A 15494-nucleotide genomic window follows, 5' to 3' on the forward strand; every position below is an offset into this window, starting at 1 on the left:
AGAGAAACAGCAATCGCAGAACACAGTCCCTTCTATGTGCTCTGTAACGAAGCTGACAGAAGTAGGAATGCACAGGGTTTTTTTTTCCCTTTTAGTGTGTGCTATCAATAGCTTGCTATAAATAGTATGCACTAACTACTGACCAACAGTTTCCTTCCCTGGGCCAAATAAATGTGCCACAATTGTAAAAAGTAAAAAAAAAAAAAAAAGCAGCTCCCAACCCCTTAACTTACCCCAGCCAAGGGAAACAGGGCAAGAGCTATCCCCACTCAGTCCTGCCCCACTGATGCCTACACGACCCAAGAGAGGATTTTTGTAAACGAATTAAAATGAACAAAATTGTATTTCTTTCATTTTATTAAAAAAAACAAAACTCAAAATGAAACGAAACAGGAAATGTTGCTGATATTTTCGATCCCTAGACAGAAGTGCTCCACTTTTCTGCACTGTCATTATACAACTCGTGCTACAACAGGCACACATCACATGTCACTTCAAGCCAAGAATCACTGCAATTTGCACACAGATTGTAGCAAACTCACCAATGTCAATGTTCTCTCGCCCCAGTGCAACTAGCGAAAGAAATAATATTTGTCTGTACAGGCTCCTGAAGAAAGAAATACGACATTTATTTATACACTCATCTGTCCCAAAAGGCAAGATGGCTGGTGCAATTACAATTTCTCTAACACAGTTACTCATCAGATTCTACCACCAAACACAAAAATTTAAAACGATTTCCCCCTCCCTCCCTGCAATAACCTCTCTTAAGGATGCAGTCTTGCAGCTTATCTATTATGTAAACAAGAAGTGCATCTGATCAGGGAGGTCCCCTCATAAGAACATAAAAAGTTGTCATACTGGGTCAGACAGAGGGTCCATCAAGCCTAGCATCCTGTTTCCTAGGGATGTGCAGAGGGACCATACACGTTACATTCAGTATTCTCATTCATGGGGGGGACGGGGGGACGGACGACATGCTCAGTAGTGCTGGATTTTAAGCCTTTTTGTGGTCTGGCTGGTGTGTGTATGCCATTCAAAGACCATTATTTCATTACAGCAGTCCACAGATGGTTCATTCTCTCTAGCTGGGTCTTACCTCTGCCGTTTACAGGTGGGCAGTTTGCTTTGTGTTTCTAGAATTTGTGTCATTGGTCCATACACATCGTTCATCTTAATGCTCCTCACCATACTCATCAGGAGTTCCTGGTTAAACGTCTCATCTTCTCGTTGCCGAAAGTGAACAAGAGGAACGTTCTGAGCTGCAATGGATAGATGCATTGGAAGAGGTGAAATAGGAGAGCACTAAGGGCAGTCAACCATTAGGCCACTGTGCTGGCTGAATACTTGTTCTGTCAGGGGAGGGGGAGCAGCAAAGATCAGTCTTCTTCTGTTGTTAAAGTGATCACCACCTTTCTAAATCAGATTTTAATTAAAAACAAAGTACTATGAGATCAGGATGGTGCTTGCGTTCTGATAAGTGTGTACTGACAGACTATTGGTTCCATTTCACTTCCAAGTCACAAGGCCACAGCACATTACTAAAGGACACGTTACATGTGGGTGGTGGTTTAATGCAAAAAGCCACTGGACAATTAGCAGGAAAAGAAAGATAGATTGAATTTATTTCCTTGCATGTGAGAATTAAGTAAGAAGTTTAAGTCAATCGTGAAACAGATGGATAGCAAAAGAGCAGCAGGCAGGCAGAACTTAGCTTTTATTCATGATTTATATTTGGGGAAAAAGTTAAAAAAAAAAATGTTCACCTCTACCTCAAAACCCAGCTTCAAACAACAAATCTAAAAAGTAGCATTAGATACATGGGTTTAAGTTAAATCTTTTATATCCCCCAATGAATTCAGTGCAGCACTGCTGTCTTTAAAAAGTGAGAAAAACAAAACCTTGACCCAATCAGCATGACTTAAGGTATTAAGTCAATCATGTGTAGAAAAATCTTTAATTATAGGCTCCAGGAGATTCAATAGAAACTACACACAAAAATAAAATTTAAACATTCTGGCACTGGTCTAGCGCAAACAGGACTCACCCTCAAACACAAAAGGAAAATAGATTCCTTTTATAAAAGCTGGTCACTTAGGGAGTAATTCCCAGCTGCTGTAAAGCTGCGGATACTTTTGCATAAATTTGCTTTGAAAATTATCCGTGAAAACGACCCGTGCAGTTACATGGCTAAGCAGAATTTGTGCACGCGCTTTTTAAAATTACAAGTGAGTGCGCGAGTCCCATCCCTGCCCAGAATGCCTCTCTGCTACGCGGGGAAAATACATACACAAGTAGGCAATGTCACGAAAAAGTGCAATTATGACTGCAAAACACGGCTTTACCCGCAAACATGCCTTTTAAAATTACCCTGGCAAGTAACTGTTCTACAATTAAAGAACAGAGGATTCATGGAAACAGTTGAAGAAAAAAAAAAGGCAAAATGAACTTACTCTGTGCATTCCAGAGGATATAGAGTGGATGGCCTGTATCCTGATGCAACTTTAGATTGTCCCACAACATCTGAATCAGAACATGTTTACTATCCTCCGATAAACAGCTCCGAGGAATCTGCAGCAAGGAATGAATATCTTAGTGCAGGGATATAAAACGGAAACAGTGTCTTTCTGTATGCGACTTGCTCTACACAGGCTAAAAACAAGCACACTGGCCAGTCACACAGATAAGATGTTACAGTGACTTCTTCTTTTCGTACTACCCTACTAAAGACCAAGTAACCTACAAAGAGCATTTTCTGATCACTTGCAAATCTCCTTCACTGGAACAGATCTTGGCTGTTATATTAAAGTTTCTTTTGAAGATTTTTTTCCTTTTTTCTGACGATTTGTGCTTGGTGGTTATGGTGCTGAAATTTGATGTTTTTCCTGTTTTGTTTTTTTAAGTGTAAATCTGTTTGCATCTTCCTTTATTTTTCATTATTGGAGCATTGTGATAGCTGCATATATTTGCCTTAATTGAGGCTATTAGTATGTTTGTTGTGGAATTTATTTTTTGTTGTTGTTGTTGTAGGGCTTTTATTGAAGATAAAAACTATCTTTTTGGTACCAGACTGACCTAGATAGCACTCGATATCAGTGCCACTCAACTAACGTTGAGCCCCACTGCTGCAACGCTATCCCGTCCTGCCTCTTTTTATACAGTTACATTGTATTTGGGTAATGGTTTAACTAGGTAAAACTCTGCCGGTCAGCAGGGCAAGAAATCTACAACCTGGGAACTCCTGAAGTTATCCGCATTCACCTACAGGTTTGCTGTTGAAACCTTCACATTAACAGTCCTCAGCTCTTCATATTTGAACATCTCTGTATGAAGAGCTGAGACCCGTTAAAGGTCAAGTTTTCAACAGCAAACCTGTGGGTGAACACGCTAACAAATGGCCCCATGATGCAGCTTGGAAGGACACATGGCTGCGTGTCGGGATGCTTGGAAGATCATATTAAGTATGTTTTTGAAAACAAATTCCTAGTTACCCAGAGAAACCCTTTTGAATATTGACCTCTCTGTTCCCCATAGTCGCATAGATCTGCCCCGTAGATCTGCCCCGTACCTGGGAGTTCTTGTTACAGTGCTCAGAGGAAAGGATCAAGCCTGGTAAATTACTGGGCAGGTCCAGCCGTCGGAAATACCAGACCAGGTTCCAGAAGACGATGGGATGATGGTCCACAAACCCTGCCACGGTGATTGCGTTATCACCCTCATTCTCCAGCAAGCTCTCCAGCTCTTTCCACACTACCAGAGGGCTCAGATAAGGGACAGTAATGGGCTCCGGATTGGGAAGGCGCCATTCTAAACTTAAAGGATCCTAAATAAGAGGAAATCAAAAGGAAAACATTAATGACAATGTTCCTAAAGGAAAGCAACATACTCCTTTAATGGATAATCTGAGAAAGCAAGGATGAGGTGGTCATACAGATTGCACTCAGTCATTCAATGCCTACTTCACTGCTAACCTTCCTGCAGAATGCTGTGATGCAGATCTTTACCAAAAAATGTAAGCCATCTTTCAGCTAAAGCAAAGATGGTGTTTAATAAAGATATATTTATTGAAGAGTGCTGTACACCATCAAGCTCCACACTCAGGCAACGTTGTAGTGTAATACCTCAAGTGGCATTGTTTACATTTCCTGTATCAGACTGAGGAAATGAGAAAGGACACTGGATATTTGAATAGCAGGCCTTTCAAAGTTATTCAGACAGACTGCCCCATAGGAAAGGCGTTCCTGTAAAATTCCATAACATGACAGAATTTCCTCTAAATCAGGCGCCCTCAAATCCAGTACTCGAGAGCCACAGACAAGTCTGATAAGTAACCCATGCAATTAATCTCGTTTTGAAACTGTGTGATATTCATATTTGCATACATAATTATCTAGTAGATGATGGCAGAAGATGACCCAAATGGCCCATCCACTCTGCCCACCAAGGTGCTTAGGGTTGTAATTGTCTGTAAACCTTTCAGTGGATCGGATGATTTTCCACACATTAGGCAGGTTTATTCTGACCATTGCATGCCATTCATACTTTGCATTACTGAGAAGAGCCAGTCTGCCTCAGCTGGTTTTGCATACACTAGCAAGGCACGTACTGTGGTTTCCTGCAGATTTGTGGGCAGGCTGCCGGTGGGGACAATATGACTGAGCTTTCTGCCGCCTGGCACAGTCTCTTCCAGCGCACTGAATGCACTGATGCTTCTTGCCACTGGGTGGCCTGGGCTCTGTGAGACACTCGAATTTGTTCTCCTCTTCCCAGAAGGAATCTCAATGCTCCTGGCACATAAGCCCACCTGTTCAGTTTTTCTGAAAAGTAAGGAAGGCTTAACGTGAGTGCTGACCGACTGTATGGAAAAATAAGAATGGTTACATCATTTGCCACAACTAAGCAATTCGAGAGGGTGAGGGTTTCCTGTAGGACATTTATGCTCTCAGTGTCTCACTGATTATCATCCTGGCATTAGGTCTCTGAGATGCCTATCGAGGGTAATTTCCAAAAGGGATAAGGTACTGTTTTACATGTAGAAATCACTCTTTAGAAAACTGCGCAACCAATATGTGTGCACTTCTATGCACAAAGGGGAGAGATGTTCCAGGGGGTGGAATCTGGGACCTATGCATGCACTTTTTCATTTTAAAAAAAGTGCGCACAGATATTTTCTCAGCAAAACCTTGCAAACCAAATGGCAGGTGCAACTGTGTGCATACAGTTTTGCCAGGCTAATTTTCAAAGCTGACTTGCATGTATAGGTCTACTTTGAAAACTGGTTGGTTGGTTAGTTTGACTTGTTACACTGTCTTTCAAATATCATCAAAGACATTACAGTTTTCCTGTCCTCTTAACAATTAAAGGGCATCAATCCCTATGATGTACCAAAATACCCTCTATCTCTGGCATTTTGTTGGAATTTGCAGGATTTTTGTTGCCGGATCTGTCTTTTGCTGATGAGAAGACAAATATACAAACTATGTAGGGAAGAAAAACAGGTTGTTACTATAATCTCCCAGGACGGGAAAGCAAGTTTGCTTACTATAAATTATGCTTTCCATAGATAGGATGAATTAGCCATTACATGATGGTGGTGTCATCCAGCAGCACCGAATAGACTCGTGTCTCCAAGCTAGTAGAGGTTTGAACTCTGAGCATGTGCAGGAGTTCCTGCAAGGGTGTTGCCTCATGAGCCTTCTCAGCTTATATCAGAGCTTAATTTAGCTATGTAGTCAACTCTTCAGGGAGGTGGGTAGACATTCCATAGCTAATTCATTCTGCTATCTACAGAAACCACTGTTGCTATCCAGTTGGACAACGTACACTTGGCAACTGGTACGCCTTTGTATCCTATGAGCATAACAGACAAACAACAGTGAAGACTTGTGATGCAGCAGAGTCCTTTTTTTGTAATAAGCTGCTAAGGCTTTTATGCAGTCCAAGGCATGAAGGGTTTTCTTTCCTTCATGGGCATGAGGTTTTGGCATGAAGATACATAATACAATGGATTGATTGATATGAAAAGCCAATTTGACATTTGGCAGAAACAGAGTTCACTGTGGTTCCCAAAATCACATTATTTAAAGATCAAATTCTAGATTTTTCTAAATTTCATTTAGGGACTATGGATTTTTTCTTTACCAGTTTTTTCAGTAGGCTAATCTTAAAGATCTATCTATTTGCACTAGATTTACCTGGCATGGACACTGATGGTAGATGTAGTGAAATCAGAGACCGGCGCACACACATCAGATTGCTTTGCTTGATGTGATGGTGGTACTGGAAGCTGCATGCACTCTTCAGAAGGGCTGAACTTTAGAAAGTATCTATTTGAAATGACAAATTTTTAATACAACCAATCTTTCAGATTTTTAAAACGAATCATTTCAGCCTCAATGGTCTCATGGTGGAATTATACACTTCTGAATGTTCAGAAGGAAGCTCCAATGATACCTGCTATCTAGCTAAATTCACAATTAAGTATGCACAGAAACAGCTGTCCTGCCCTACCCTTTGGCCACAGGAGGTTGCTCTGGTATTGGGACAATTCAATGTATGTGGGAAGCGACAATATGAGCAAACAACTTATCAGTAACGTTGCTTGCAAAGGCCCAGAAAAGACATCATCTTGATCCCCATCAAGATGTAAGGGGGACGAAGCAGCTACATTAAGACCACCTTATGTTCAGGTAGTACCACAGCACTACACAGCCAGACCAGATACTTCATTAGTCTTACTACTCAACTACTGCGAGGTAAACTAAGTATAGGGAGGCAGAGCTAAGATTCAAGCTTGGGAGTTTCTGGCTCACTTTTAGATAAGGAGGAGCTGCTGTTGGGATGACTGGGAGAGATATTGTAAGGAGGATCCTAAAATCAGGCTGAAGGGAAGAGAAGTAAAATCACATGGACATAACATATTTGTGCAATTTACTGGTTGGAAAGTAGTCTGTGTGTGGAAGTGTGTCCATTAACTAAAGGTAAAATAATAAATGATGTTACCTGCCAGGCCGCCGCAGATCTCGAACTTCTATGTTCAGGAAAGGCAGAAAAAGATTCCCGCAGTAAGGACAGGTGGTATTTAGGTTGGAATCGTCTGCACTCCACCCGGCCATGATCTCTTCATCATGAACCAGGCAGTCACATGTCAGACAACGTGAACAACTGGAAATCAGGACCTGCGGAGTGCAAGAATCCATTAAGAAAAGTTTGGTTTCACATCTCTCTACAAACTGCCAACCAAAGCATCTGGAATGCTAGTTATTTTAATAAATCAAGTGACAGCATTAGCCAAGAATAAAGCAGGGCTTACTGGAAGATGTCACACAGCCACAAGATTAATAAGAAGCCTATGTTTCAAAGATACTGCTCAGAACAATTAATGCAAGGTAGGAAACATGGGGAAATAATTTCTCACAACAGTGTAACTTAAGAGAAAATGTTCAGGAGCCAGTGCCAACTTGAACTCCCTCAACAGAAATATTGAAACATGACAGCAGAAAAAGACCGTATGATCCGTCAAGTCTGCCCATCTGCCCAATTCATTTAGCATCACTTCCTTAGAGACCCCCTATGTTTATCCCAGGCTTTCTTAAATTCAGATATTGCTTTTGTCTCTACTGCCTCCACTGGGAGGCTGATCCATGTATCCACCACCCTTTATGTAAAGAAATATTTCCTAAGATTACTCCTGGGTCTACCTTCTTTCACCCTCATCTCATGACCCCTCGTTCTAGAGCCTACTTTCCACTGAATAAAGGGTCACCTCCTGATCATGGAAACCTTTGAAGTTTTTGAATGTCTCTCACATATCTCCTCTATAGGAAAATTGGTTCTTTCCTGCTAATTTTCTTTCCTGGAATACCACGGATCAGTCCAGACTCCTGAGATTATGCCTCCCTTCCAGCAGATGGAGACAGAGAGAAACTTTCACTGACACTGCCACATAACCCAAAGTGCTATCTGCAGTCCCTCAGTACTGACCTGTACCCAAGTCAAGATTATACCTCTGCAACATTAATGTAAATAAATTTCTACAAACGAGCAATGGGAAAGAGACCAAAACTGATCGCCCCCGCTCTATAATTCCACAACAGGAGAACAACTTACAAACCTAAGCAGCTCTGCAGCCTCTATAGAACCAAGACCCTAAGCTAAACATGAGCAGACTCTCCCCCACAACAGGGCAGGACTGGGGACTGATCTCTGGTATTCCGGGAAGAAAAATTAGCAGATAAGAACCAATTTTCCTTTCCTGTTCATACTTGTATCAGTCCAGACTCCTGGGATGTACCCAAGCTTCCCTAATTAGGGTGGGACTGTGAGAGTCCGGCTCAAAGAACACTTTCACCAAAACCCATGGTCTCCGCATCTTGGACATCCAACCAATGTCTGGCGAAAGTGTGCAACAACTCCCAAGTAGCCGCCTGACAAATTTCCTGTGGCGACACCAACTGGCATTCAGCCCAAGAAGTCGCCTGAGCCTGAACTGAATGAGCTCTCAATCCCTCTGGAACTGAACGCCCCTTACAGATAAAGCTGAGCTTATGGCCTCTTTCAACCATCTTGTAATCGTGGACTTTGATGCATTCTGCCCTCTCTTAGGACCACTCCATAGCACAAAAAGATGGTCAAACACCCTGAAACTATTGGTGACTTTGATAACGCAATAAAACCTGCTTTACATCCAAACGCCTTAAATCTTTAGTGTGCAGAGATGACACGTCCAAATTTGGTAAGGCAGGAAGCTCCACGTTCTGGTTCAAATGGAACGCTGTCACAACCTTCGGATGAAAAGAGGGCACAGTCCTCAAAGAGACCCCGGAATCCGAGATCTTCAAAAAAGGTTCTCTGCACTATAACGCTTGCAGTTCCTAAATCCTGCGGGCAGAACAAATGGCTACCAGAAAATCTACTTTTAAAGTGAGATCCCTTAATGTAGATCTTTTTAAAGGTTCAAAAGGAGCCACACACATCCCTCTAAGGACCAGACTGAGATTCCATGAGGGACATATTTTCAGAACCGGAGGACGCAGATGTTTAGCCCCACGTAGGGAGTGACCTTCATCTGGATGGGCAGCCAGCAACACACCGTGCACCTTGCCTCGCAACCAGCCCAAGGCCGCAACTTGAACCTTCAGAAAGTTGAAAGCCAAGCCTTTTCACCAATCCCTTCTGCAAAAAGGTCAAAATGTGAGCTATTGAGGCCAGAGTTGAGACTATTCCACAATTTGAGCACCAGGACTCAAAGACTTTCCAGACTCTCACGTATGACAAAGAAGTGGAAGTCTTTCTAGCCTGCAACAAGCTGGCAATGACATCCTCCGGATATTCCTTCTCTCTCAAACAACTCCTTTCAAAAGCCAGGCCACGAGACAAAAGCGATCCACCCGATTCAAAAATATTGGACCCTGATGAAGCAGCTTCGGCAAATGGGCAATCCGCAGAGGACCGTCCACTAGAGATGTGCATCTTTTATCATGAATTAGGCACGTCCACCTCTGCTGGCAGACAGAGAAATACTGATGGACTGCAGGTGGCACCCCAGGGTATACGTCAGAGTCAGTAGAATCTCTCGGTCTCCCTCTGCTGGTTTGGTGACATAACCCAGGGTCTGGACTGATCCAGGTATGTACAGGGAATGACCTCTTTTTCTTCTTCCTTTTCTCATCTTTTTCTAAAGAAGATTTAGCATGTATCTCACACTGTGGTGAGAATCAGGCTGGCAAACAGTTGAAACAGCCAATAAGACTGATCAGCTAACTTTTTCCCTTTTGCACTAAGAAACATGAGCCAGAAACAGGTCCTAAATAACTAATGTCCTTAAAAAATGGAAACTACCCCTTTAATCTCCTCTCTGCCTACTACTCTAGTGACCATGACAATTGCCTTTGATATAGTGGCAGAGAGGAAAGCACTCCTCGGCCCAGCTCATCATGATACAGCACTGTCAGTCACATTCAAGCAGAGGCAGAAACCTTACCTCCATGGCATAATTCTGGAAGATGCTATTGCTACTTGAATTGCAAGACGATACAAGCTCAGACTTTAAGGGCAAGGGAAACTTCGAAGGGGAACCTGTACATGGAACCAAAAAGAATTCCAATCAGCAATTTTGTTCACATTTAAAGAATTGCATTTTTAATTTAAAAATAATAAATATTTGACAAAACGTTTTGGCTCAGCTCTTTTCCGGGTACCAGTCTCAGAAATGGGAGCCCTGGTTTTCTCCTGGCAGAGAAGACCATCCATATGGCCCCAACCAAACCGTTAAATCAAAAGGTTCTGTTGCCTATCAGGTCCCATGTTAGTCCATCTGACATCATCATCCCTGCTCTGACGTGATAAAGGCATCGAAACCTAATCCAATTAAAAGGTATCTTCTCCAACTTGTCCATTGACCAGAGACAAAGAAATCAGCTCTTACCACCATGATAAAGTAGTTTGGATGATGCATCTTGAGAGCTGGTGCTCTCCAGGCTGGTTCTGCTTAATCCTATCCCTCCAGTGATAGACGCCCCACTGTTTTCCGGGGGAGAAGCAGTGCTCTCGCAATCATTCAAGATATCTTCATCAGTTAAGGAGCTGGATTCCAGATCCAAGGCTCCGCTTGAAGAAATGCTTGCTCTGTCTGAGTTCTGATCCTGGAAAAGAAAGTAAAATACAAGTCAGTATTCCAAACTTTGCTCAGAGACCATTTACATCCTCATCCTAAATACACCCATAGAAGCAGCTCTGAATTCATCCCAGACAATTCATGATGAAAAAGTGGGATCCATTTTTTAAAAATTCATGGATTTAAAACAGCAGAGTTTTTGTGTGCATGTGTGGGGGGAGGGAAGTAATGTACTCTATGACCATCAGCAAAAAATACCAATGCTATAGAAATATTTGCTGATGGAATTAAATTACAGAATATAGGTAGTTTGAACATAGGAGGATCCAGAAACTTTGTCTCAATCCTTTTTTTTTTTCCCTCTCTCTCTGCAGACTGCAGGTTTTGCACCGCCACCATCTGCTGGCGGCAGAGAAATACTGAGGCACTGCAGGTGGCACCTCAGGTTATATGGTAGTGTCAGTGAAACTTTTCTCTCTGTCTCCATCTGCTGGCAGGGAGGCAAAACCCAGGATCTGGACTGATCTGGGTACATACAGGGAAGCAGCTATGTGACACATTACAGAAACCTGCCATCAATTAAAGGTACCTTTGAAAGACTGATTAAAGCAGGAGTACCATTTACTCACAGCAAACTCACAATACCCACATGCAGGAGGCCTACATTTTGTGTCAGTAAAGAAAGAGCTGACAGATTTTTAAATAAACATGTTAAAACTGAATAACTACAGCAAGAGAGCAACTCACCTTCAATGGCGCAGCGTACATGGTAAGCTTGGAATACCATCTGCTGGCCTTCTTCGCAACCCCCTTGCCGGCAGAGAACATGCTGCTCTTTAGAACATCGAACGTGGGCGTCAGCAGCGTATCCAAGTTAAACGAAGGGGAAGGGAGCAAAGCCACATCTGCAGCTGTGTCCTGGGGTGCGTCCCTTTGTGGGCTGCTTGAGGGGAAGGATGGTGAGGACCAGAGTCGGTTTCTGGCCTTCTCGACATGCTTCACACGGTGCGCCTTAGATTTGGGAACGGCTGCTGGCCTGGGGGAATTTGGAGGCAGACTGGATCTCCGGCAGGAGCGAACCACAGGCAAACCTTTGGCGACGGCTTTGTCGCCACAGGCTTTTTGTAGATCAGTGCTGGGCGTGCGGCTGGTTAAGGGGCTGCCCATGGTGTTCATGTACATTACAATCTCCTCTGCCAAGTCTCGTTTCACAAATGGCGGCGGAGCATCTTTCTCTTCATCCTCCTCCTCCTCCTCCCCCTCTTCGTCTTCATGCTGCTCTCTCTCGGCGGCCAGCAGCGATAAGGGGTCAAATCCAGCCTCAACATCTGTTTTCTGCACCGGTGTGATAGCAAAGCCACTGCTGCTGCTGCTGCGCTGTACCCGTCGAGGTGCTGGAAAAGCAGGCAGCACAGGCTCATCCAAGTCTTCCAGGTCAAAAATCACAGGCGAGTCCGCCTTAGGCCCAGAGTTTTCACCACTATCGGACGGCAGGTCCTCATCACTCGACTCCTTCTCAAGGCAGCCTCTCTTTCTCCCTGGGGATATCTTTCTGATATTCAGCGTGGTAGGCCTCGTGCTTTTCTGAAACACGCTGGACAGGATTTTTGCATCGGCTCCCAATTTTTTAACAATCTCGCCCGAGCTGGTTTCCCGGTGGATTTTGTCGATGACAAGTCCCATCAGTGCATCTCCACTGCGGTGCCGGCTCCTGCTCTCCCAGGCCGTTTCCTGCTCCAGGCTGGGCTCCACTGCACTTTTGTGTCGCTTTCTTAAGCTTTGAGGGACTCCTACGTTATTGGTACCATCATCAAGTGAGGATGCAAACAGCAGCCCAGCTGAGCTTCCTGAGAAACAAGTCAAAGAAAAGCCAGCAAATTAAGACATACGACAACTCATAAAGCAATGCAGCAGCTGAAAAACAAGGAGCATAAAATATAAACAGATACAGATTGAATTTCCTCATCACTGAAGATATTGCATCTGTTTCTGTAATATATTTCAACATTTAGTGAATCTCCTTTTATAGCGAGCAATTTTCAAAAGCTAATTTCCCAGGTAAAGAGGAAGTTGAAAAATTACCCACCCTATATATGGATCGAAGTACATGCAAGAAACATCAATGTGCTTTTACTCTTGGGAAAAGTAGATGGGGGTCAGAGGCAGGCATCAACATACTTAATTTAGCATTTTCAAACCTAGGTGTATTTTGAAGGGAAAAAATATCCACAGAAAAGGTCAAAACCTCTGCATGTATTTTTTCCTTGGGCAATTTTCAAAGGATAAGCACACGTAAGAAAGTACCTGCAGACTGTGCAGTAGGGATATGCATTCGTTTGGATGAATTAGGCAATTTCAATGAAATTTCAATGAAATTGCCTAATTCGTCCTGTTTCGGGAAACCCAAAAAATGAACAGAAGTTTTTTGAAATTTCATAAAAATGTGTTTTTCAGGTTCCCCGAAAAAAAGCCTGACCCACGAGAAAAACGAAATTTCCCGCGGTGGGCTTCACACATCTCTACTGTGCACTACCAGCAGAGTTTCAAAAATTGCCCTGCTAAAGACTAAGAGCAAGCTTTCTAGCACCAAGATAGTGAGCAGATGTCTGGAGCTGTTACTGTTTTTGATATAAAAGTTAAAAAATGACCACGTGAAGATCTGGTATATTTTTGGGGCCAACGTAATTAGCCACGCTGATCCTACCGCAGGTTTTTCACTCGGGTTTTAGTGCAGGTTTTTCAGTGCTAACTTTGCCCAGGTATGTAATAAGGGCCTTAGTGCTGAAGGAACCTGCAGAAAAAAACCTGTGGCAAGCTTAGCGCGTCTCAGGCAAACTGCAGGATAAATAGCCTTATTAGATCTAGTGAGAAGGCTGCCCAGCACGTCTCCTTTTACCACGGGAAAGTTTTGCCTGGTCCGGAGCAAGTCCTCCTTCCTTCTCACAAAATGAAGTCAAGTCCGTTCTCCCTCCCTCCATCTCACCTTATTTGAAGTCAGCTTAGCAAGTCCAGGTCTGAGTCTGGCCCGTCCTCCTCCTCCCCAACTGAAAATTGCTACAATATTTGGCCTTGAATTGTCCATAGGATTTGGTCATGTAAATGCACTTTACATGCATAAATGGCATTTGAAAATTGCTACGATGCAAATTCTTTTGAAAATTCACCTGTAAGCTTTTTCCCCCATAGATGCAGCATAGGAGAAAGGCTTACGTAAACCAGGCTCTGACTAGTTAGAAGCAGTATGGCCAAATAGGGATCTGTGATAAAGGCAGTCAGATTTCAGCTAAACATATTGATTTTACAGAAAGACTATTTCTCAAATCAAATAAAGTACAACAAACAGATTTCAGAAATATATTGTAGTTCCAGAACAAGCCATGCTCCAGCAGCAGAATTAAAAACTGATTTGAAAGACTTACAGGAAACATTCTTAAAACTTATCTCATAGTTCAATAAGGCACAGTAGACGTTTTTATTGAGGGCAGGGATGTATAGCAGTAAAAAGCAGTGACTCAAGTTAAACTCTCACTATTGCCACCCTGTAAATGATTTTGCTGTTCCAAGCCAGTCACTTAACCTCACTGTGCTCACTTTAAGGTGAATGTTAAAAGCCTGGCATGTATGCACAAAGGACTCACACACGCCTGGGTACTTGCCAGGTTCTTATGGCCTGGTTGTGGCCTCTGTTGGAAACAGGATGCTGGGCTCGATGGACCCTTGGTCTGACCCAGCATGGCAATTTATGTTCTTACATTTTAAAAGCTGCCCAGATCCATGTGCATCTCCCGCAGGACGCACACTTTACTCGGATTTAAAAAGTGGCATGGGCTGAGCGGAGCAGGAGTGTTTTGGAACGGGGCCAAGTATTCTGCACGTAAATACTTACACGCCCTGGCGTGCACCCAGGTCCACTGCCACGTAACTTTACTTCTCCTGTTGACAAAGTGTAAGACTAAATAAACCCATTCCAGGCTTTGCAGAAGGGTTTGAGGGGGTGTGCAGGCTATTAAAGCAGGGGGTTTTGAAGACCTAGCCCTACACTGGGCAAACTGGTGGACACACTGGTGAAACTGGTCATGTCATGGGTGCACGCTGCCTTAAAATTCCCTGACTTACGTGGCTGGGCGTGCACAAGCTTAAAACTGGGTGCACTTGTGCGCAGGCTAATTTATAACATGCGTATGTGCATGCAAGTCATAAATTGCCCGCAACCCTGGGCACGAGACAAAGCATGTGCGCCTACGTATGCCCGCACGCCCATTTCCAAGTTTCCATCCTTGAGTCCTCTCTTTAATCTCTTCTTAGGCTTCTCATACATGCCTCATAAGCACTCTGACATCTTGCATTTGCAAAGAACTCCTATAATTCAGCTCCCTCAAACATGCAAAGTAAAAGAAAAATATTATTCATTCCATTCGCAAACCTTATATCTGGGAAATGACAAGTAACCTTGCCATGCAATGCAACCTGAGATAACAATGTCTTATTAACTACCAAAACAGAAGGCTGTGAAAACTGATTTTAAATTAAATGGCACGATGAGAAATACAAGGGTGAGAAGAATGAGCCCATGGTTCAGCTTCTGAATGGATGATTTACGTGACATTTAAGAATAAACTCTTGGGGACCAGTCCAACGGCCCAGTGGTCAGTCCTCTGCACTGTTATGCAGGAGAGATGGGTCACACTCTTGATTCGGGCTCCTTCTTGAGCAGGAAGCACTGCTGATGTAAAGAAACTAAGCCCTGGGAATGGGTGAAGTAAACGTATTCCTTCTCTTACAGAAGCCTGAGGGACTCTTGCGTTAGCTTTAGCACACACAGTTATAAGAACGAACCTTTTCCCTGCAAGAGACTCAAAGGAGCAGCATCCTGCTCTCA

The 15494-nt window shown here is 43.3% G+C and overlaps 1 protein-coding gene across 6 annotated transcripts in view; it reads right to left on the reverse strand.

Annotated features, from left to right (window-relative positions):
• The window catches only part of DENND4A (DENN domain containing 4A), a 123775-nt gene that overhangs the window by 4198 nt on the left and 104083 nt on the right, over positions 1–15494 (reverse strand). For all 6 annotated transcript variants that reach the window (XM_029575097.1, XM_029575092.1, XM_029575095.1 and 3 more), the window contains 10 exons: positions 11363–12462; positions 10427–10643; positions 9983–10077; positions 7003–7178; positions 6195–6326; positions 4607–4817; positions 3569–3823; positions 2454–2571; positions 1100–1262; positions 543–607 (listed from right to left, as the gene is read on the reverse strand). In XM_029575097.1, coding sequence (XP_029430957.1) covers positions 543–607; positions 1100–1262; positions 2454–2571; positions 3569–3823; positions 4607–4817; positions 6195–6326; positions 7003–7178; positions 9983–10077; positions 10427–10643; positions 11363–12462 — 2532 coding nt within the window. The remainder of the gene's footprint in view (positions 1–542; positions 608–1099; positions 1263–2453; positions 2572–3568; positions 3824–4606; positions 4818–6194; positions 6327–7002; positions 7179–9982; positions 10078–10426; positions 10644–11362; positions 12463–15494) is intronic.

This window comes from Rhinatrema bivittatum, chromosome 13, assembly GCF_901001135.1.
Source record: "Rhinatrema bivittatum chromosome 13, aRhiBiv1.1, whole genome shotgun sequence".
In the NCBI taxonomy this organism is placed as follows: Eukaryota; Metazoa; Chordata; class Amphibia; order Gymnophiona; family Rhinatrematidae; genus Rhinatrema; species Rhinatrema bivittatum.